This window comes from Arvicanthis niloticus, chromosome 7 (assembly GCF_011762505.2).
Source record: "Arvicanthis niloticus isolate mArvNil1 chromosome 7, mArvNil1.pat.X, whole genome shotgun sequence".
Lineage (NCBI taxonomy): Eukaryota > Metazoa > Chordata > Mammalia > Rodentia > Muridae > Arvicanthis > Arvicanthis niloticus.
Genome location: NC_047664.1, coordinates 12,923,240 through 12,946,246, shown reverse-complemented (window position 1 = coordinate 12,946,246; position 23,007 = coordinate 12,923,240). Strand labels below are relative to the sequence as shown.

General features: G+C 38.7%; 2 protein-coding genes across 5 annotated transcripts in view; one reads left to right on the top strand and one right to left on the bottom strand.

The window, feature by feature from the left end:
- Positions 1–23,007, top strand: part of Asb3 (ankyrin repeat and SOCS box containing 3) — a 96,381-nt gene that overhangs the window by 10,494 nt on the left and 62,880 nt on the right. For 2 of the 3 annotated variants that reach the window (XM_034509265.2, XM_076937953.1), the window contains exon 2: positions 17,654–17,862. In XM_034509265.2, coding sequence (XP_034365156.1) covers positions 17,667–17,862 — 196 coding nt within the window. In that variant the 5' untranslated portion in view covers positions 17,654–17,666. Of the gene's footprint in view, positions 1–16,057; positions 16,095–17,653; positions 17,863–23,007 lie in introns of all 3 variants that reach the window. The other variant, XM_076937951.1, reaches the window with a different exon arrangement.
- Chac2 (ChaC glutathione specific gamma-glutamylcyclotransferase 2) lies at positions 4,893–13,534 on the bottom strand. Of its 2 annotated transcripts, XM_034509268.2 has the most exons (3): positions 13,312–13,531; positions 8,125–8,160; positions 4,893–5,478 (listed from the first exon to the last, which is right to left on the bottom strand). In XM_034509268.2, the coding sequence occupies exons 1-3, from the start codon at positions 13,444–13,446 to the stop codon at positions 5,113–5,115; spliced, it is 537 nt and encodes a 178-aa protein (XP_034365159.1). In that variant the 5' UTR covers positions 13,447–13,531; the 3' UTR covers positions 4,893–5,112. The 2 variants fall into 2 exon arrangements, with proteins under 2 accessions (XP_034365159.1, XP_034365160.1); XM_034509269.2 differs by lacking the exon at positions 8,125–8,160 and having other exon boundaries at positions 13,312–13,534.

Here is a 23,007-nt window from a genome sequence, read left to right as displayed (position 1 = left end):
GACAAAGAAGAAGCTGCAGAGAGAACAGGAAGAGCAGGCAGGCTTCTCCTAGCCATGGGACAGAACAGGTCTTTTTCTTAACAGCAAGGCAGGCTTAAGGCTTAGTCTTACTAGAGAGGAGAAAGCTTTTTCTTGGTTTTAATTCATTTAGCAGTAAATGGGTAGAAGCTTTTTGGAAGAAAACTTCCCTAACCTAAATAGATGGCTATAAATGTACAAGAAGTTAATAAAACACCAAATAGATTGGACCAAAAAAAGAAAATTCTTCTGTTATATAATAATCAAAATACTAAATGTACAGAACAAAGAAAAGATATTAAAAGCTGCAAGGGAAACAGGCCAAGTAACATATAAAGGCAGAGTTATTAGAATTATATCCAACTTTTCAACAGAGACTCTAAAGCCCAAAGAGCCTGGACAGATGTTTTACGGTCTCTAAGTGACCACAGATGTCAGCCCACACTACTATACTTAGCTATATACTTTCAGTCACCATAGATAGAGAAAACAAGTATTCCACGACAAAACCAAATTTAAACAATATCTAACCACAAATCCAGCCCTACAGAAGATACTGGAAGGAAACTCTAACCTAAGGAGGTTAACTACACCCCCCCCCCCAAAAAAAAACCCACAGGAAATAAATAATTTCACACCAGCAAAACCAAAAGAAGGGAAGTGTGCACATACCTGTATGCACTCCCTCCCTACACACACTACCACCACCACCATCAAAATAACAGGAATTAACAGTCATTGGTCTTTAATATCACTCAATATCAATGGACTCAATTTCCCAGTAAAAATCTACAGACTATAGAAATGTATGAGATTAAAGGCAGTGGTGGCGCACGCCTTTAATCCCAGCACTTGGGAGGGAGAAGCAGGTGGATTTCTGAGTTTGAAGCCAGCCTAGTCTACAGTGAGTGAGTTCCAGGACAGAGAAACCCTGTCAAAAAAAAAAAAAAAAAAAAACCAACAACAACGAAAACAAAAACAAAACAAATGGATGAGAAAACAGGATCCACCATCCTGGTGCATACAAGAAACATAACTCAACATAACTCATAACTTAACATCAGACATAGACACTACCTCAGAGTAAAGTGCAGGAGAAAGGTTTTTTCAAGCAAAAGGTCCCAAGAAGCAAGCTGGAGTAGCCACTCTGACATCTAATAAAATATACTTTCAACCAAAATTAATCAAAAGAGATGGGGAAGGATACACTTCATACTGATCAAAGGAATAATCCACCAATATCGATGACTCAAATTCAAAATATCTATGCCCCAAACAAAAGGACACTCACATTTGTAAAAGAAACACTAAGATTAAATCACACATTGACCTCCACACATGAACAGTAGGAGACTAAACCCAAGATAACTAAAACAATGCTGTACAATAAAAGAACTTCTGGAGGTATCACCATCCCTGACAAGCTGTACTAAGGATCAATAGTAATGAAAAACCCATGGTATTAGCATACAAATAGACAGGTGGGCTTTATCAATGGAATCAAATTGAAGACCCAGAAGAAAATCCACACACTTATAGATAATTGATTTTTGACAAAGAAGCCAAAACTCTACCATGGAAAAAAAAGAAAGCATCTTTAACAAATGGTGCTGGTCTAACTGGATATCTGCATGTAGAAGAAGGTAAATAGATCCATATCTACCACCCTGAACAAAACTCAAATTCAAATCTATCAAAGACATACAACCATATACACTAAACCTGATAGAACAGAAGGTGGGGGATAGACTTGAATTCATTGGCACAGGAGACAACTTCCTGGACAGAACACCCACATCTCAGGCACTTAGAGTAACAGTAATGGGGCCTCATGAAACTGAAAAGCGGTAAGTCAAAGGACACTGTCAAAAGGGCAATAAAGCAGCCTACAAATGGGAAATTATTTTCACTAGCTCCATAGCTGACAGGGCTGACTTCCAAAAATATGTAAAGAACTCAAGAAACTAGACAATCAATAGACTCAAGAAACCAAATAAATCAATTAAAAAACAGGGTACAGATCTAAACAAAAATTTCAACACTTGCTTGTGAGGATGTGGAGCAAGAACCTGTATACCTTAACTTTAATTCTTTCAAACCTTATTTTAAATGATGGTTCTTAAATGCTTTAACCTCCCTTGTAGCCCACCAGAGGTAGTGGAAAAGAAAGGATATGAAGGAAGTGGACCTGTTTAGAAAGGTTATTTGGAGCAACTCCCATATGTGTTGTCTGGAAATTGGCGGTTCAGTTCACAGGTTCGCAGGCAGTGGTAGCTCGATCCACTCACAAACACTTCATGGAAATATCAGCAGTCCTGTTTGCAGATTTGGGATAGCAAACAGGAATTAGCAGCCAGTGGTGGCACAACCTAACCGAGACAGTAGGAGGGACCGGGAGGTGACACCAAGTTCTTGGCTGTGCCTCTCTCAAGGAAGGGAAGATCAGCGAAGATGGGAGACACACAGACATTGTGCAGCTAACTGTACCAGCAAGCCAAGCCAAGTCTTTGTCACTCCATGAAGTCCTACTTATACCCTCCAAACATCACGTGTTCTCTACCTACCTTGCCTCAGCACAGGTCTGGTCTTAGCATGTACATCCATATTTTTTTGGTAAAATCTGTTTTAAACACAATTTTTATTATAGTTCCACCAGAAAACCTATCTTTTATTTTAAAGTTTCATTATGAGATATAGAATAAATATCATTATCATTAGTGAATTGATATATGTATAGTTATATATAATTTTTCTTTGTAATAAAATACCTTTTTACCCCAAAGGAGAAGAAAATATATTATAATTCCAAAGGAATAATTAGTATTAAGAAAGTCTAATTTCTTTTGGCCTAAATTTGAGGGTCATTTAATTCCAAATAACAAGGAAATTAACAATCAATGCTGGAACCTTACCTCTTGTCATATATTTCTAATAACATTATTTTAAACTTATCTACAACAAACCATGGTTACTCTAATAGAAACAGGAAGTTAATCAAGACCTGTATTTTTTTTAATTGGATGTTTTCTTTATTTTTATTTTTTTAAGAGTATCTTCCCAATTGGCCTTTTTATTATTTACTTTTTTAAAAATTTTATATTTTAATTAAAATCTTTTTAAATTTATTTTTATTGGATATTTTCTTTATTTACATTTCAAAAGTTATCACCTTTCCAGGTTCTCCTTCCTCCCAAGCTCCCTATCCCATCCCCCATCTCCTGCTTCTATGAGGGTGTTCACCTACCCACCCACTTCTGCCTCTCCGCTCTCGAATTCCCCTACACTGGGGCATCGAACCTTTACAGAACCAAGGGCCTCTTTTCCCATTGATGCCAGACAAGGCCATCCTCGGCTACATATGTGGCTGGAGCCATGGGTCCCTCCATGTGTACTCCTTGGTTGGTGGTTTAGTCACTGGGAGCTCTGAGGAGGTATGGTTGGTTAATATTGTTGTTTTTCCTATGAGGTTGCAAACCCCTTCAGCTCCTTCAGTCCTTTCTCTGACTCCTCCATTGGGGACTCTGTGCTCAGTCCAATGGTTGGCTGCGAGCATCAGCTTCAATATTTGTCAGGCTCTGGCAGAGCCTCTCAGGAGACAGCTATATCAGACTCCCGTCAGGATGCACTTCTTGGCATCCACAATAGTGTCTGTGTTTGGTGACTGCATATGGGATGGATCCCCAGGTGGGACAGTCTCTGGATGGCCTTTCCTTCAGTCTCTGCTCCACATTTTGTCTCTGTATTTCTTCCTGTGAATATTTTGTTCCCCCTTCTAAGAAGGACTGAAGCATCCACACTTTGGTCTTTCTTCTTGAACTTCATGTGGTCTGTGAATTTGTCTTGGGTATTCTGAGTGAGCTTTTGAGCTAATATATCCATTTATCAGTGAGTGCATACCATGGCTGTTCATTTGTGATTGGGATAACTGACACAGGATGATATTTTCTAATTCCATCTATTTACCTAAGAATTTCATTAATTCATTGTTTTTAATAGCTGAGTAGTACTTTATTGTGTAAATGTACCACATTTTTTGTATCCATTCCTCTGTTGAAGGACATCTAGGTTCTTTCCAACTTCTGGCTATTATAAATAAGGCTGCTATAAACATAGTGGAGCAGGTGTCCTTGTTATATGTTGGAGCATATTTTGGGTATATGCCCAGGAGTGGTATACCTGGCTTCTCAGGTAATAGTATGTCCAATTTTCTGAGGAACCACCAAACTGATTTCCATAGTGGTTGTACCAGCTTACAATCCCACCAACAATGGAGAAGTGTTCCTCTTTCTCCACATCCTGGCCAACATCTGCTGTCGCCTGTGTTTTTGATCTTAACCATTCTGACTGGTGTGAGGTGGAGTCTCAGGGTTGTTTTGGTTTGCATTTCCCTAATGACTAAGGATATTGAACATTTCTTCAGGTGCTTCACGGCCATTCAATATTCCTCAGTTGAGAATTCTTTGTTTAGCTCTATACCCCTTTTTTAATAGGGTTATTTGGAGTCTAATTTCTTGAGTTCTTTGTATATATTGGATATTAGCCCTCTATCAGATGTAGGGTTGGTAAATATCTTTTCCCAATATGTTGGTTGCCGTTTTGTCCTATTGACAGTGTCCTTTGCCTTACAGAAGCTTTGCAATTTCATGAGTTCCCATTTGTCTATTGCTGATCTTAGAGCATAAGCCATTGATGTTCTGTTCAGGAAATTTTCCCCCTTGCTTATGTGTTCAAGGCTCTTCCCCACTTTCTTTTCTATTAGTTTCAGCCTATCTGGTTTTATGTGGAGGTCCTTGATCCACTTGGACTTGGGAGACCTGTATTTCTAGTGAACAAATGTTAAAATGTCATATAAATAGGAAATCACTTAGACAACCTGAACTCTTTCTTTTCCTTTATTAAAATCTCTTGAATATGTTTTAGGACACTTGCAAATAAATCATAAATTTAGATGATGTTCCAATTACAGTATTAAATAGTATGATCTTCAAGTAAGAATGTCTAAAACATACTGCTGTTCTATACTGATGTTATTTTCTGAAGAGTAAAACTCTTTCCTCTTTGGGTGAGTTGGTGACTGTGTGTGCAATCCAGGCTCTATTTTCCGTCTAAGCGTTCCTTTACTAATTTTTCCAAAGAGAAGAGGTGCTCGTCTGCATCTTCTGGCACAAGTTTCCTAATAGAATCTGCAAGTTCAAAAAGATATTCTGTATTTCTTCCACTTGGACCAGCTGCATTAAAAATTTGCTCAGCAATATCTTCCAGAGGTGCAGGTCCAAGATAGTTAGGATTGTCACATGTCCCAATGTAGAGCAAAACACTGAATGGTTCTGTTGTGGGATCTTTCGGATAAAAAATGACTGTCGTGGTTCTGTAGCCTCCTTTCTCTCTGAAGTCAAGGTATGTTTTTACTTCCTCTTCTTTTCCCACTGGTAGTTTGTAAGCAACACCCCATACACAGCCCTGTTGAAAAGTGAAAAGAATACACTGTTTTGTATTTATAAGGCTATCAAAATAGGTGAAGATAATTTATGACCTAAGATATCTTGTAGTCTCTAAAGTCAATGAAGTTTTGTTTCCATGTGCCTCAAAGAGGTAGATATTAAACAATTAAAAAAACAGCATTTAAAATGCTGTTTTTAATAAGTAAGCAAAATGCTTTATTTTGAATAAGAAATTGATTTGTACCAAGCACAGCAAGTCCCTTCCATCAAAAGTTTATATTAGGTCTTATTTTTTTTATTTTTTGGTTTTTTTTTTTTTGAGACAGGTTTTCTCTGTGTAGCCCTGGCTGTCCTGGAACTCACTCTGTAGACCAGGCTGGCCTTGAACTCAGAAATCCACCTGCCTCTGCCTCCCAAGTGCTGGGATTAAAGGCGTGCGCCACCACCGCCCGGCTAGGTCTTATTTTTAAACTAATATCAAGTTTTTACTGATAATTAAATTCTGTGGAGGAAAGGTGCCATTTGCTCACTAGGAGTTACAGGCATTGGTTTGAGGATAAAGTACTTTTACATGGCTTCCCACTATAAACTGTTGGAAGCATTTTGTAATCAAAACTATAATTAATGGTACTAATGGTTGCCTGATTCTTTTTTTTTTTTTTTTTTTTTTAACTTTTAGATAAGGACTAGCATTTTGAACAAGGCTGGCCTTGAACTTTTCATTTTTCTGCCTTAGCTTGTTGAGTATAGGCAGGTGGAAGTACTGCTGAGACTTGATTTTTTTTTTTTTTTGTATAATTTTTTCCCAACTTTAAAGAAACTGGGAACTACGATTTGTGCTTCCCACAATTATAGTTAACTCAGTCATTCTGGATTTCTGATGGGGTTGAAAACATATAGCTATTGACCTTAAGAGAAAAGATTTGAGTGGATGGTCGTCAGCTGACATTCATCCTAAAGCCAGGTTCAGAACTAAATGTTCTAGTTAGAATAGATGACAGAGGAGCTGGTTAGTCAACAAAAGGATGGACTGGGTATTAGGACTATCCTGTACCTCACTGGTACAAATTGGCATAATTTTGCTGTAATTGTATTCTGAGAGAAAAGTTTCATTTTAACAGGAAGGGTGATGTGTAGGAGGAGCTAAGATAGGAGTACTGAGAGGAAGAGAAGGAATAAGACGAGGAGAAGAAGAAGGAGAGGAGAAGCTAGGTGATGAAAGAGAGAAAGAGGGGGGAGACAGGGAGGCAGATATTCATGTATCTCCACCAGTCAAAGATAGTTGTTATATCTAGGTCGGTCAGTGGGTTACACCTCTGATTGAACAATTCCAAACTTATAAAGCCTATGATTAACATTTTTTAAAAAAAATATGTATAAATGCAAAAAGAAAAAGGGGGCATGGGATATGGGTTTCCTAAGGGGGGTGGGGGGGGAATGGGGATAGGGGATGCCATCTGAAGTGTAAATAAAATATCTAATAAAAAAAAAAGAAAGTTGACATATCTAGGTTGGTTTTACATTACACTTCTGATGGTATGAGCATCTTGTTATTGAGCATTACCAAACTTTAAAGCCTTTGATTAACATTAAAAAACAATTGTATAAAAGCAAAAAGGAGACAGGAGGATGGGATAGGAGTTTTATAGGGAGGGGAAATGGGAAAAGAAGATGGCATCTGAAATGTAAATAAAATATCCAATAAAAAATAAATTTAAGAAAAGGAAAAAAAAAAAAAAAAAGAAACTGGGTACTGTCCATGAAGTTTTGAGTGCTTGAAACTGGTTTCAAAAATCACAAGTGCTATATATAAAATCAGTGAGAAATTTTTTGTTTTTTTTACTAAAAAATACCTATTTCCAGGCAAATTTCAAGAGTGCTTTAAGAATTCTATTTGATCTTAGTCATAATCTGGATGTATGGAGCCTGTTCCCATTACTATTAAAGAGGACCACAAAACTCTCAGTCACCAAACTCACTTAGAAAAGTCGTAAAAAGAAGATTACATATAATTTGGTTGTATTCTATTGCTTTTTGAGTTCTGATTGTAACTTTCCCACTGGTATAGAAAAGAAGCTGGGCAGTGGGTGATGATGGTACATGGTTTTAATCCCGGACAGTCAGGACTACACAGAACCCGTCTTGAAAACCCCAAACCACCAAACCTGAACAAACAAACAAACAAACAAACCCTAAAACCTAGGTCAAACTCATGTTTTATCTGTTATATTTGGGTAGCTTGGTCTTCTTGTGCAACTCCTAACAGTGCCAGTAGGTCTATCTCTGACTCTTTTGCCTGCTTTTTCTCCTACTGGGTTGCCTTGAACTGCCTAGGGAAGGTGCCTAGTCTTACTGCAACCTGATAAGCCCTGTTTGGTTGATATCCTTGGGAAGCCTGTCCTTTTCTGAAGGGTAATGGAGCAGAGGGGGATTGGGGAAGAGGATGTGGGAAGAAAGGAGGGAGGGAAACTGGTCTGGATATAATATAGAGAGAATAAACAATCAAGTAAACAAACCCCCAAAACTAATACAGAAGAGAGTTCCAGACTTAGTTTAATTCAAAATTTCTGTGATGAGTAATAAAATTTCACTGATTATTAAAACACGGAGCTAACATTTTATTTAATTAGAACTATGTTAAAAAAAAAAAAAAAGTGTATCATACCCCAGGATCTTCAACAAGGGTCACAACTCTTCCAGGCTGTTTTGAAAAAGGTAGAAAAAAGTATTTTTTTTTCTGAATTAAAGTTCATTAAATAACTAAACATTAGCAACTTGTCATAGAATAAAGCTCTACTACATCTGTCTAAGAAGCACTGTACTTAGGGAGTGGGTTAGAGCATTGCTATGCCACACCTCTAAGATCTGATTCTGTAGGTCTGGACCCTGGTGACAGATATTTATAATAGCATGCTGGGGCTTAGTGAAGCTCTTGGGTGTCAGGTATGAATGAATGAGTGATTTTTACCTGTAGTTACAAGGTACCTTTACTTTTGTATTTATGCCACAGGGTATAAATACAAAATTTATGCTTCAAGGTAGCTGTTTTTACACCCTCATAAATAAGTCACATTGACTTATTTAGAGGCTAATACTAGATTGATCATTGTATCTATCTGTCATCTATTTACTATTTTTGAGAAAAAGTCTCATGTAGCCTAGAGTGGCCTCAAACTTGCTATGTAGCTAAGGCTTGGTTTGAACTCCTGCTTCTCTTGCTTCTACCTCTGAAGTGCTAGGTGTATAGGCATGCCCACCAAGCCTAGCTTTGAATTGGGTTTTTTTTTTTTTCCTTAATTGTTCACTGTTCCTATACAAGACAGACTACCTGGCAGGACTATAGTAGCCAACGTGCATTTTAATTAATTAATCAATTGTTCTTTTCAGATAGTGTTCAATATATAACCTGGGCTGGCCTAGAACTCACTATGTAGACAGGTTTGCCTTGAATTCCTGGTGAACTTTGTCTCAGCCTCCCGAGATTGCTGTTTGTAGCAAAGGGTTCCCCCATGAAAGAGAGACAATTCAGAAAGACGACTGAGATTGCATAGAGTCAGGTTTGTAAAGTGAGAGGCGGAGTTGGTGGAGGTGCAGTTAGTAGTAGAAGTAGACATTTGCCTCTCTTGGACCTTTGGCTGAAAAGCAAAGGCAGACTTGAAGTTAGTGGAACAATGGACACAAGAAGCCATTAAAATGTGAGAGAAATTAGAAATTAAAACCTGTAGCACTTGGGTAGCAGGTGATTGCTGTGATAGAAGTATTTTGGGAATGTCAGATTGGTAAGATGTGTAGTGATTACAATAGAAGGAGGAAGAAATAGAATGCAGAGTAAGAATACCTGCAGTGAGGGTGATACGTTTTGTGTTTCAGCTCATTTCCCCTTCTGCTCAGCTGATGCAGTTCTTGATAGTTTTGTCTTTTAAAATTATGGGTTTTTTTCTTTTTTCTTTCTTTCTTTCTTTCTTTCTTTCTTTCTTTCTTTCTTCTTTTTTTTTTTTTTGTTTGTTTTGTTTTTTTCTAGACAGGGTTTCTCTGTGTAGCCCGGGCTGTCCTGTAACTCACTCTGTAGACCAGGCTGGCTTCAAACTCAGAAATCCACCTGCCTCTGCCTCCCATGTGCTGGGATTATTAAAATTATGTTTATGTACACTCCCCTCCCCCCATAAATAACTATTTTAAAAATTGTGCCTGTGTGGAGGCATGTGCATGTCACGCCAGTAGAGGGCAGTAGATCCTTCTGGGAGCTGGGGTTACAGTTAGTACTGTGCTTGCTGCCCACTGTTAAGGGCTGAGAACTAAACTCTTGCTCTGCAGGAACACCAGGAGCCTCAGAGCCATGGCTTCACCCCAGCTTGGTTCTTTTCTATCAGTCGGTTGTCTCCTTAGGGATTTCTGTCTGCTTCTGATTTTGCTTCCTCCTAGTCCAGTGAGAGCCAAGAGTAGCTTTCTGGCTTTAAATCTTTGAAGGTTATGCTATTCTATAGAGTAAAACTAAAGGTGCTTTGCTAACCTAGGAACGTCATTCTTTCCCACCGTTCTCATCAAGGTATATTGACTTACTTAAAAGTCTTACTTATATAACTCTTACTGTCACATCTTTGAACATTTTTGAAAAGCAGTTTGTGTTTCTAAGTGTTTTTTTTTTTTTTTTTTTTTTAATAAGGGAGCAATGAAACTGAAGAAAGGGTTCTTAGTTTTTTTTTTTTTTTTTTTTTTTTTTTTTTGATAGGGTTTTGTGTAGCCCAGGCTTGCCAGCTATTCACAGTGTAGGTGAGGATGCTTTAGAACTAACCTCTGATGTACCACCTCTATCCTGAATGTAGGAGTGAGGTTTCCTCACACCCCAGGTTATGTGGTAGTAGGGTTAACATTAGCTGAGCTACATGTTGTCCTTTTCCCTTCTTCATTTTTGAGACAAGACAGTGTCTTGCTGTATAGCCAAGGCTGGCCCCAAAGTGGCAATCCTCTTGCCTCAGCCTCCTGGATTCTGTGATTTCAAGTATGCATCAGCATATGTGGCTAAGAAGAGGTCTTTCAAACTGAATAGGATTGGGAGTTGTTTTATTAATAAGTCATTATTGGTGTTTTTATTGGACGATGAGGAATGCTTTTAATCTAGAAAAGTTAAGGATTTAGTGAGTATTCCTGATTTTTTTTTTTCAAATTAAAATGGTTCCTTTGCCAGGTATGATGATATACACTTGTACTCTGGAGTACTTGGGAGGTGGAGGGAGGAGAATCAGGAATTCGTGGTCATGTTTGCTATATAACAAGTTTCAAACCAGCTTGGGCTATAGAAGACCCTATTGCAAACAAAATAAAACAAACTTCCTTTTTTGCAATTTTAATTTTGGAGAAAATTCTCTTAAGTCAAAACTTTCCTTTTTGAGAAACAACCATTTTTGTGACATAAGTAAATTTAGAAGCTAGTTATGGGGGCACAGGCCTTTAATCCCTGTATTCTGGGGAGCAGAGAAAGTTGGATCTCTGAGTTTGAGGTCAGCTTGGTCTACATAGTGACTTCAGTGCCTGCCAGGAATACATAGTGAGACTCTGTCTCTAAAAACAAACAGAAACCTAGGGAGTCTAATGAAGAAATTCAAGCAAACTGTTCTCTCTACTACATATGCTATATGAAACAAGCCTTACATCTGTACAGCTGCTTCTCTTAGCGCTAACTTACTGGGTACATATTTTTGTAGAAACACAGTTTATATCCTAAGAACTATCTGAGTCGTTCATGTTGCTGAATAGTCGTCTATATTTTTGTCCAGATTTGTTAACATTTAGACAAATGTAAATCAAACTGTGAAGTCAAGCTATGATGTTTTATCTAGTTCTTTAACAGAATACTGTATTTGGAATATTTAGTGCTAGTTCCTTTAATTTTATAGGATGAATATTTTTGTTGTTGTTGTTTTGAAATGAAAGGTGTAAACCTATAAGCCGATGTAGCTCCCTTTCTTAAGCTGACGCACAAAGCAACATCGACTTTTATAGATCTCTTATTACTTTTTTTTTACCCTTACTTACTTTATATGTGCACACGTACGCCATGGCCTGTGTGTTGAGGTCAGAGGATACCTTAAGGAGTCAGGTTTGTCCTTTACTTGATGAGCCACATCACTGGCCTTATTTATTAAAAATGTAATTTTAAAAAGTTATCTTTTCCTTTTAAAGAATCATTGACCCCATTTTCCCAAAGACAGGGTCTGACTATGTAGCTCTGGCCTCAACTCACAGAGATCCACCTGCCTCTGCCTCCCAAGTGCTGCCATTAAAGGCATATACTGTTATGCTGGGGTCTCTGGCCCTACTTTTTTTAAAGTGATACACACAAACAGCACCACCACCACCACCAACAAAACCTGAAAGCAAACCATGGACTTTTAAAGAAATATTGTATTGATGAGACAACTTTTTACCAGCAGTCTGCTTGACAGCACACGTATCTTAATGTGCTATGTAAGAAACATACCCTTTGATTGAGCCCAGGTAGTAAAATATGCAGTCATAACCACATACTTGCCTGCTTAATGTTTGATCATTAAAATGAAAACCTAGTTTAGTGTTTTAGATAGATAGATATCTACAAGGCATTTTATTTGCTTTAATTCTTTAATGTCTTAAATATTGTTTTATAATAGTCTTGGTAATTCTTTGGTTATGATGTTTCTGTTGGTGTAAATAAACATTTGCCCTCTGTCTGGGTTCCACTAGGCCAAGAAAGTCTACCTTAATTCTTAATTGACAAACTGTAGTTAGAGTGGTTCTAACTCAGATGCTTTTCCTGATTTAAAACCTGTGTCTTTGGAGCAGGTACAAACTACTTCAGAACCGTGATCTTTCCCCTTCCTAAAATCTCTTCTGATATCTGGCTTCCAGTATTTCAGAATATTATACTTTAGAGTATTTTTTAAAATGGTGCTGGGAATTGAACTCAGGGCCTTACATGTGCTAGGTGAGAACTCTACTACTCAGCTATATCCCCAGCTCCTTTTTAATTTCTGAGTTTGAGGTCCAGGCAGGTATTGAACTTGTGATATTCTTTTGGATTACAAACTTGTACCAACAGACTAGGCTAATTTTAAGAGTATTTTAGAGAACACATAGCATTCAAAATGAGCACACCAAAGATTAGATGTTAGCCAAACAAGTTACTAGTTACTTCATACTTGTTTTATTTATTGATTTTTTTTCACAGATTAGTTGTTTTGCAGCCAAGGCAAAGCTGGTGTGATAAACAGTGAGCTGCTTCTAACACTCGGAACCGCCAGTGAGCCTTATATGACCAACTGAATACAGATCAGAGAACCACAGAGAAGGAACCACTCAAAGTAATGGAGATTTTCACTGTATTACTTAGAATGAACTGCAAACCTCACATGGCTTTGTTTATACCTCCATATCAAAATAATCACCATGAGCATAAAAATTGGAAATGACTTTGGAAACTAGTTCGTTCGTGATCTTAGGCATTTTAAAACCAAAGCATTGGAAACATAAATTGTAAATTTACAGGCACATGTAAATTCAGACCAGTAAAAACCTGGCATAATATAGACATATCAACGAATTTACACACTGACCATGCGGTGACATAAAAATTCAACTTTATTAATTTTGTGGGGTGGCAGAGGTTGCAAAGATAAGGGTGTTGTGCTGGCCACTTCAGTCTTGGGCGAGCTCGTGTGCCTGTGCCTTCTGCTTTAGAAACTAATTACTGGTTTCTGAAGCAGCCTAAGGATGTCCAGTCCTGGAGAGAGGCAAGGGCAGGTGGCCAACAAAGTTGAGGAGAGCTTTATCCTGTTCCAGTGCTCTGCTGGGTAGGTGAGCTTTCGGTGCTCCTTACCTTGCCGGGGACCCCGCGGTGGTCAGTGCTACCTTGCCAGAAGCGCCGGCTGTAGTTTGTGATGTAACCAACCAGCTTATCCTGGTAGGGGAAATCCACCTTCCAGATGAGGGACCCATAACCAAACACCCACATTTTTCTGGACTCTGACCGGAACCCGGACTTCCCAACGAGACTGCTTCCGAGGGGAGTAACAGGCTGCTGGGGCGGTGCCAGGCGCGCTGGCCGCGCCTAATGTGCAGCGCAAAGCACACTGGGTTTTCACAGCTTCTACGGTGCGGGAGGAGTGGGGGTAGGGAATGGGAGGCAGAGGACTACATTACCCACAATTCTTTAGAGATTTGTGAGTCGAGTTGGAGCAGCACCCCTCCCACCTTTTTTCCTAGTGAGAATAGAAAGAGGAGAAAAGGCGGGACTCCTGTCTTATAGGGCACACGTATGGACACCACAATTAGCACGTAGGCATTTTGTTGTGTTTTGAAAATTGGCTAGCGGTTCACACGTAATAGCAGCCGGAGTAGCAGATCCCGGAAGTATAATGTCTGTATGACCAAATCCTTTGTCCTTTGCCTTTCAAATAGAAGCAGAAATTTTACAACAGTAGTTTTATGTCTGTGAAAAAGAAACTGGATTCTAATGGAAGTTGCTTACCGGTTTGGTGTGGAGGGGAGATTATGACTATGCCTAGGTATGGTAGAGGAGAAAGGTTTTTATACATACAGTCAGAGACATCTGGACGAGTCCACAGTGGACAAAATGAGCAGTGCCATGTGAGGAGAAGAGGGAGGGAAAGGGGAGATGAGAGAAGGGAACCAAATGCAGCAGCCAGGAGGTCCAAAGGGGATTTGGTTGGATTATATAAGGAAGGGGCGCTGGTGGAAGGGCAGCCCAGCCCTTGTGCTGGAAAGGTTTAGAGTGGGGGTGGGTTATGCCAGTAGGGAGGGTCCTGAAACAGGTAGGGACTGAAGGATGCAGGAAGAACTTGGCAGCCAGTGTCTACTTTGATGTTAAATAGGCACTTGAAACCTACCACGTATTTAAACTAACAATTAATTCTTTTTTTTTTTTGTTTGTTTGTTTGTTTGTTTTTGTTTTTTCGAAACAGGGTTTCTCTGTGTAGCCTTGGCTGTCCTGGAACTCACTCTGTAGACCAGGCTGGCCTCGAACTCAGAAATCCGCCTGCCTCTGCCTCCCAAGTGCTGGGATTAAAGGTGTGGCTACCACTGCTCAGCAACAATTCATTCTTAATCTCTGAGGCTGGAGAAGAGCAGATGCACTCTCTTTCACTTATACTTCACCAGTGGTTTTTCCAGTGCTATATATAGAATCCTTTTCTCAGATGAATGGGTGCTGTTTTGTTTATTGAAAAACTTTGAGGATAATGAATATTCTATATGGAACACTAATTTGGATGGTTGAGAAGGATTCTTATATTTAGTTTCAAATGTATTGTTTTTCCTGGATTTCCTCATTGCCTCCCCGTCAGACAGTTCTATTCCTGCAGAACTATGACAGGACATCTTAAACTTTAGATAAAAACACTAGTGGGAAAATCTGTCGAACCACTGGTGACTATTGGGAAACATGTTTTCTTAGTCTTCCTTTGGGCTGTGTTCTTTGTATTCTTAAGATTATAATATATAATGTATTTGAATTTCTCAAAAATTGAAAATTAAGTGATATATACACACTCCCTACCCCCCAAAAGACCAGAATTTTGTTTTATGTCTTTGATTGGCACCCCACTGAAAAGTAAGCTAATGTCCTAATGTTGCTATGGCGAAATAGATAGTAAGGACGGAAAACAGTCCCCTTACGTTTTAGGGATTTTTAAAATACACACTCTATCTAGGTAAAGGCTCCTAACACTGAACTAACCCTGAACTCATACACGCATATTCAAAAGCCTGTACAGCCTTTTGAAAGGGCTGAAGAGGTACCTGCTGAAACTGTAAAAAAAAAATTGGCTTGGATGTGAATTTTCCTGGGGAGAAACTTGTTTCATGCATCTGAGGTCAGACATTCTAAGAGATACTAGCATCTGCTGAGTTAGTGCTATTTGTCACCTCAACCATCGTGGTTCTTTCTGGAGGTATAAGACTAGAAATGTTGGGCGATTGCCCATTTGTGAGGAGTTCTGTTTTTGATCTTTAGCATTACTAGAAGAGGATGCTAATACACACAGGTTCAGAGAATATTCCATGAAAAGCAGTCAACAGAAGCGACTACAAAGGAAAGCTCAGCTTAAGAATAAGCATTCCTTTCCGTAGTTTTTCTAAGTTGAAGTTTCACAATGTCTGGCATAATTATTTTTCTTAACCTCTTTGCTGTCATTTTTCTTAAATATCTTTCTCATTTGGAAAAATTCAGATACACAGATAAGCTTAGTATAACTACTATTCATGTATCTTCTGTGATAAACCTGTCATGAGTATTTACCAATAGTTAATGCATTTGGAGTAAGTTGCATGTGTTAGAACTTTTTACTACTAAATACTCTTCTAAATACTCTTACACATATCTTTTAAAATATAAAAAAATTATTAAAATTTGTATTATCAAATATATATCATATTCATATTTCCTCAATTATCTTAAAATTGTTCTGGAGTCACTAGAGAATAGGTAGATGTTGTAAAAGGTGATGTCTTACAAATAGCTTATGTTGACTACTTGCTGTTAGAGATGGAAAGGAAGGCTACTGTTCTTATAGCATATTTTTTCTGGACTTGTTTTTCTTTTACAGAGCTCAGAGATATTACTAAGTTCTCTTATTTTTTCAGGTTAGTATATATTGTTCTGAATCTAATGTCTTCCCGTTTGGCCTTAAGCTACCTCTGTACTCTTGTTTTTCTGCTGCTGTTTGTTTATCTAATCCTTCCTCCAAAGTGAGCTGTTTTGCTTACTCATGGTGCCTTCCCCTTACTTACTCACCTCCTTTTAGTTTATAATTCTCCTTCTGTCTAGCGATGCTCTCATGCCTGTTGTCTCATTTTGAAATGTTCTTGTTATGTATGGGACAGCTCCCATCCCTCACCAAGTAGAAGTAGATTCTTCTTTAATTTATATGGTTTTCCTTTTGTTTTACTTCATATTATAATGTACATTTTCTGTATTGGATCACATATATTTCTCTTTCCTATGGGGCTGTAAACAACTTGACATAGCATCTGTGTGACTGTGTAGTCCTCATTGCTGATCACTTAACTGGTGCTTAAAAAATAATTGCTAATTGAAAAATTTAATGTGTGTTTGGTAATAAATATTTTCACTTACTTTAATGGAGCATTTGACCCGATGAGATTAATTTATTCATAGCTGACATTAGAAGTTTACTTTCTATAGAATGAACTTCTATATTTAAAGGTTTTTTTTAACTTTATTTAAAACCCTACATTTAAAGTTTTAAGTTTTATTTTAAAGGTGACCATGCATACGTTTAAATTTATTAAAGTTTAAATTTACTATTGAATCTATTTTATGCTTATTTTTAATGTCTTTCCTTAAACCTTTTTTTTTTTTTTTTGATAAATTGCTTAGAAGATGTTTTTAGAAAGTTTTTCATCAGTATTGGGCTAGACATGCTGGCATTTTCTGACAACCCTCCTCCATCAAGGGCTATTAGGAAAACTAAAAACTAGGATGGGAATAGGACTAAGAAGGTTACTCCTTGGGACATCTGCATTCCCCGAGAATCCTGAATCTCAGCCCAACATATGTGACTAGTTTGTGAGTCTTATTCTGAGATCTGCGTTGGGCTTTGATTGCTAGAGAACATGAAATGAGCTCTGAAGGGAGGTGATTATGATGCCACTCTTACGCTTGTGTATGAAGGCTGCTGTCTGTTGGCTTTGCTGGTTTCATTCAGTGGGACATATTCAAGGATGGAGCTCCTGAGTGTTTATCCCCTTCTGGGAAGGACCAACAAGAGTAAGAAAACATCCCTCCAATACCATTACTATCCTTTCTTTTCATTTTAAAAGGCCTTTTGGAGTTTAGCTCTTTCCTACGAAGTGTAATAAGATGGGGTTCACAAGTGGAAGTCTGCTCTTAGCAGTAGACTCTGTGCTTTGGTGTGGTGTGAATAGGTAGCCTGCTGGAAAGATCTGGTAGACATTTTCAGAGGAAGAAAGATAGAACAGTAAAAACTCCCTTGATATTTTAAATAATGTTGCTAGGAACGGATGTAAGAGACATACTGGTCGGACTGTATCAGAGGCTGTGTGTGGCATAAGAGTTTCTCTAATGTTCTCATGTGAGAAGTACAAGACAGATCCACTGTGGTGGAATGATACCTAGTTCAGTGTTATTTTACTGACTGTCTTTCTGTCTTGTTTTATAGACTGATCGAAAGCATGGATTTTACAGAGGCTTACTCAGACACATGCTCTGCAGTTGGACTTGCTGCCAGAGAAGGCAATGTGAAAATTTTAAGGAAACTGCTCAAGAAAGGTGGAAGTGTGGATGTCGCTGATAACAGGGGGTGGATGCCAATTCATGAAGCAGCCTATCACAATGCTGCAGAGTGTTTGCAGATGCTAATTCACGCAGGTAAAGTGAGTACAAGATATGGGAGGCTATATATAAACTAAAATAGGAAAGAGGAAGGTGGTAGTAAGTGATTTGTTTTCTGTAATCCTAAAATAAGTACCTCTCCTATTAAGGATGCTAGGATTTCTGCCTTCAATTGGTATTCAATCTAGACATTTATAAATATTGCCCTTTATACTGGAAGTGTTCATACTCTGTTTACTTATTCTACATTATTTATTACATACTTATTTAATTTGTGTGTGTGAGGCATACATATACTATCATATGCCTATGGGTTCAGAGGGAGGGAGACAGTTCTACCTTTTCATCATGTAGGTTCTGGGGATTACATGTAACTTATCCGGCTCAGCAGCAATCATCCTTACTCTTTAAGCTATCTCACTTGCTTATTTATTTATTTATTTATTTATTTAGAGGCTAAGTCTTACTGTAGCTCTGTAGCTCTGGGTAGTCTGGAACTCAGAGATTTGCTTGTCTGTTTCACCTGAGTGCTAATATTAAAGGCATGCACCACCATGCCTAGCCTCTTTGTTTATTTTTATTAATTATTCTAGGTGATATGTCAGAGTAACCTGCTGTTTTAACTGTATTTGGAAATTACTCATGATCTATATTGCCTCCCTCCCCCTCTCCTCCCCTCCTCCTCCTCCTCTCCTCTCTCCCTTCTCTCTCTCTTCCCTTTCCCTCTCCCCCTCCTCTCTCCCTCTCCTCTCTTCCTTTCCCTCTCCCCCTCCCTCTCCCTCTCCTCTCTCCTTTTTCCTCTCCCTCTCCCCCTCCTCTCTCCCTCCTCTATCCACCTCCCCTTCCCCCTTCACCTCCCCTTCTCCCTTTCCCTCTCCCTCTCCCTCTTTTGGCCTAGAAAAGGAAATAAACAACAGGGACAGTAGTATTGTGTTTTATTTGGATTAATCCTTTTAAAAATTAAAATTTTTTATTTATGTGTATGAGTGCTTTGCTTGTATATATGTATGCATATCATATGCGTGCCTGGTGCTCTCGGTGGTCAGAAGAAAAAGTTGTATCCCATGGAATTAGAGACACAAAGGGTTATAACCCATTGTGTTGATGGTGGGAACCAAACCTGGGTTCTCTTCAAGGGCAACAAGTTCTCTTAGCTACTGAGCCATCTCTCCAGCCCCTAATCTTTAAAAAACAAAACAATATACTTCTCATTATCCTTACTTTTGAGAAATTTTCTAATTACTTGGACTTTATATTTGTAGTACAGCTTAGACCTGAGTACCTCCCTTTATAGTGCTTGTAATGTTGTATGGAAAGATAGATAATAAGCACATAAAAACATTAAGCAGGATTATTTCACTTTTGAGAAAATAAAGCCCATGTGGTATTGTACATATTTTCATAACTTTGCATACTGAATGCTCAAAGCTTGAACTATACTTGGCAGCAGTATTTACACCAAAGAAGTCAGCAGTGCTGCCAACCTGGCTGGCTTCTTTCTCCAAGGACAGCTTGAGAAGTGTAACCAGTATTTTACTGAGTAAAAAAGGTCTGCATTGCAGAAAGGGAGATGAAGGCTGGCTGAGTGCTGTGATCTATCTGGTTTATGTGTCATATGCTGGATTTACATCATTAATCTGCTGTTACAGATCATGTTACATCTGATTATCTTATCAGGTGAAAATAAGACCACTACCACAGTTTTTGGAGCCAAGTTTGAAGCAACCTTTATTAAATACTGACCAGGACCATGGACACTGGCCAGGTCTATATCCAAGAGTCTCAGACAATGGCTGTGAATTACTTTAGTCAGGCACTTATAAAGGAAAACCCCTAAGGCCACATACTTTCTGCCTTTATCCCGTGGGGGCCAGCATACATTCTGATGTCCTCGTCTGAGTACCTCCTGCCTGCATGTGATCAAGCACATCCTGTACAAGCCTAGGGTATTTGGCTTGAACCAATTTGTGTATGACTCTAAAGCCCTTGTTTTTATTTTTCTACTGTATCATTCTTGTGACACTTAAAAGAAGTGAGGCATTGACAGCATCTATCTGTCTGTCTGTCTGTCTGTCTATCTTTGAGACAGGGTTGCATTTAGAACCTTGCATTCTCATTCATTCTGTCCATTTCCCAGGTGCTGGGATTATAAGCATGTGCCATCATACCAGTTGTACTCGGCTGACTTAAGTGAGAGTGAGTATAACTCATGCTGTAACATGTCCCTTATATTTCACTGATCACAGTGCATTTGTCACAAGGTATAGTTGTTTCACCTCATTATGTTGGTTGCTTTAAACAATGTCTTGTACACTATGTCTGGACTATGACCCCCTTGAGGCCCCTTACTTCTTAATTGATGTATATACAATCATTCCTTATTATATAAGTTCCACTTCCATGACCAACTTGCTTTTGCATTTTTAGACATCTATTTTAAGCATGTGGATGTTTTGATTGCAGGTATGTTTGAGTACCACATTGTGCGCCTGGTGCCTGAAAACTGCCTCCCAGTGCTGGGATGTATGTTTATGTTGTAGCACCCAGCTGTTATGTGGGTACTGAGGATTAAATTTATATCTTCATGCTTGAGTGGCAAGCACTTTATTGACTGAGTCACCTCCTCAGCCTCCTGGATGTTTTTACTCTCTCTGCCTCATGTATGCTAGACAAGCATTTTACCACTGAACTATGTTCTTAGTTTCTACCTTTTTTCCCCCTCAGTTGTTTTTGTTTGTTTTTTACACAAACTCTTTCTTGTTGTCCTGGCAATTTTGGAACTCATTATGTAGTTCTGGCTGGCTTTGAACTCACAGAGATCTACCTGACTTCGCCTCTTCTGTACTAGGATTAAAGGAGTGCGCCAGCAGGCCAACCTCAAGCCCTGCTTTTTAAAGTGATGCACAGAACAAAAAAAATCTATGGGTCCTGTGTGGTCTTTCAAAATATGTATATATTAGGTAGTATTTAAACCAGATTAAACATCCTTACTGCTTATGGTGGTTTGAATAGGTATGGTTCCCATAGGTTCCTGTGTTTGAATGCTTGGCCATAGGAAGGAGCATTATCAGGAGGTGTGGCCTTATTGGAGGAGGTGTGGCCTTATTGGAGGGGTGTGGCCAGGTTAGAGGAAGTGTGTCATTGTGGAAGTAGGGCTTTGAGATCTTAAATGCTCAAGCTACATCTAGTGTGAAACATTGGCAGTCTCCTGGAACTGTCAGCTCCTCTAGCACCATGTCTGCCTGGATGCTGCCATGCTTCTTGCCATGAAGATAATGGACTGAACCTCTGAAACTATAAGCCAGCCCCAATCAAGTGTTTGCTTTTATAAGAGTTGCCTTGGTCATGATGTCCCTTCACAGCAATGAAACCCTAAGACACTGCCTTAACATTTCATTATGGTAAAAGCAAACACTTTTTTAAATATCTTTTTTCTTATTTGTATGTAAATATGTGTGTCTGGATGAGGGAACATGTATGCAGATGCTAATGAGTCCAGGGAAGGGTACCTGATTTGTGTATGTATCTTTGTGTAGGTAACTGCACATGAATGTCTATGCTCACAGAGGCCAGAGGGTATCCTGGAGCTCAAGTTACAGGTAGTTGTATGCTGCCTGATGTGGATCCTAGGAACTAAACTTAGGTCTCTTATAAGAGCAGTGCGCTCTTAGCCCCTGAGCTATCTAGTCAGACTCTGCACCTTAATTTTTGAGGCAGTCTCTCTCAGTGAACTGGGAGCTTATTGATTAGGCTAGGCTATGGCCAGGGAGTTTTAGAGCTTGTGCTGTGGTGGACAGGGAGACATCAGGGCTGGCATTCCAACCTTGCTCCTCATGCTGCTGTAGCAAACACTGTTACTAACTGAACTTTGTCCCAGTGCCAAGATAGCCTATTGTAAATGAACATGGGTGACTGAGGCCCAGGGACAGGGACAGTAACATGTTTCTATGTGGAAGTGGTTTTATGTTAAGATTATAGATTCTATAAAGTTGATGGACTGTTTAAACATTATGATTGTGGCATGCTAGAATGTTGCAGAGAGAGACAAAACTATCTAGGTTTATCTTTAATTTTTTAAAAATAATATCCATTTATCAACCCCCCCCACACACACACACATACATCTGTATCTGGGCTAACATTCTTTTAGCTATTGAGTAAAAGTTTTGGAGTCTACTAATGTAATAGGCTATTAGCTTCCAGCAACCCAAAGCTAAGAATGTCATCAGATAACATATAAAACCTGGGGCTGGAGAGATGGCTCAGTGGTTAAGAGCATTGACTGTTCTTCCAGAGGTCCTGAGTTCAATTCCCAGCAACCACATGGTGGCTCACAACCATCTGTAATGGGATTCAATGCCCTCTTCTGGTGTGTCAGAAGACAGCAACAGTGTACTTATACATAAAATAAATAAAAACCTTTAAAAAAAAAAAAAAACATATAAAACCTGTAGTGAGCATTTTCTGTCTTTCTGTAATACAAATACCTGATATTTTCACCAATGTATTTGGAAAATATCTTCATGTATGATATGCTTTCGGTCTATGAATATAAAAGTTTATGTTACTGTTTCCATACTTGAACAAAGTAACCTGAACCCATGTTTTCAGACCATGGTCATTCATATTTGGCTCAAAATATCTCTTCTTCCCATTGGCATAAGGACTGTGTTTTGCATTGATACAGCTTGATAATATAATCTGCTTGACACAGGCCTTTCTGACCTTTACGATCTGCTCTTTTGAGATTTGGCCTCACCAAACTTAGCTGAATTTACTGAGATATAGTTTTGTTCTTAATTTTTAATCAGTCATCTACCAAGAACTATGTAGTTTTGTTTTTCCTCTTAGTGGTCAGTAAAACTCAAAATAACAGTTTGTTACCTATCACTGTAATAAGTAATGAGCTAACTTATTATTCATAAGTGAAACTACACTTTGTGCCAGCAGATGTAGGGTGTGGTGTCATTGAGGAGTGTTTGACTCTACTCTTGTCACTGCTACACAGATGGCTGACCCAAGTCCAGCTCACATGGTCCTACCTCTCAGTGTAATCAAGAACTCACGAGATTTTTGGAAGATTTGTAATCACAGTGCTTGCCATTAGAGAGTCTTTCATGCCTCCATTGTTCCAAGTTTATTAAGTATATGAGGTGCAGAAAGTAGTCTGCCTTCAGTAGA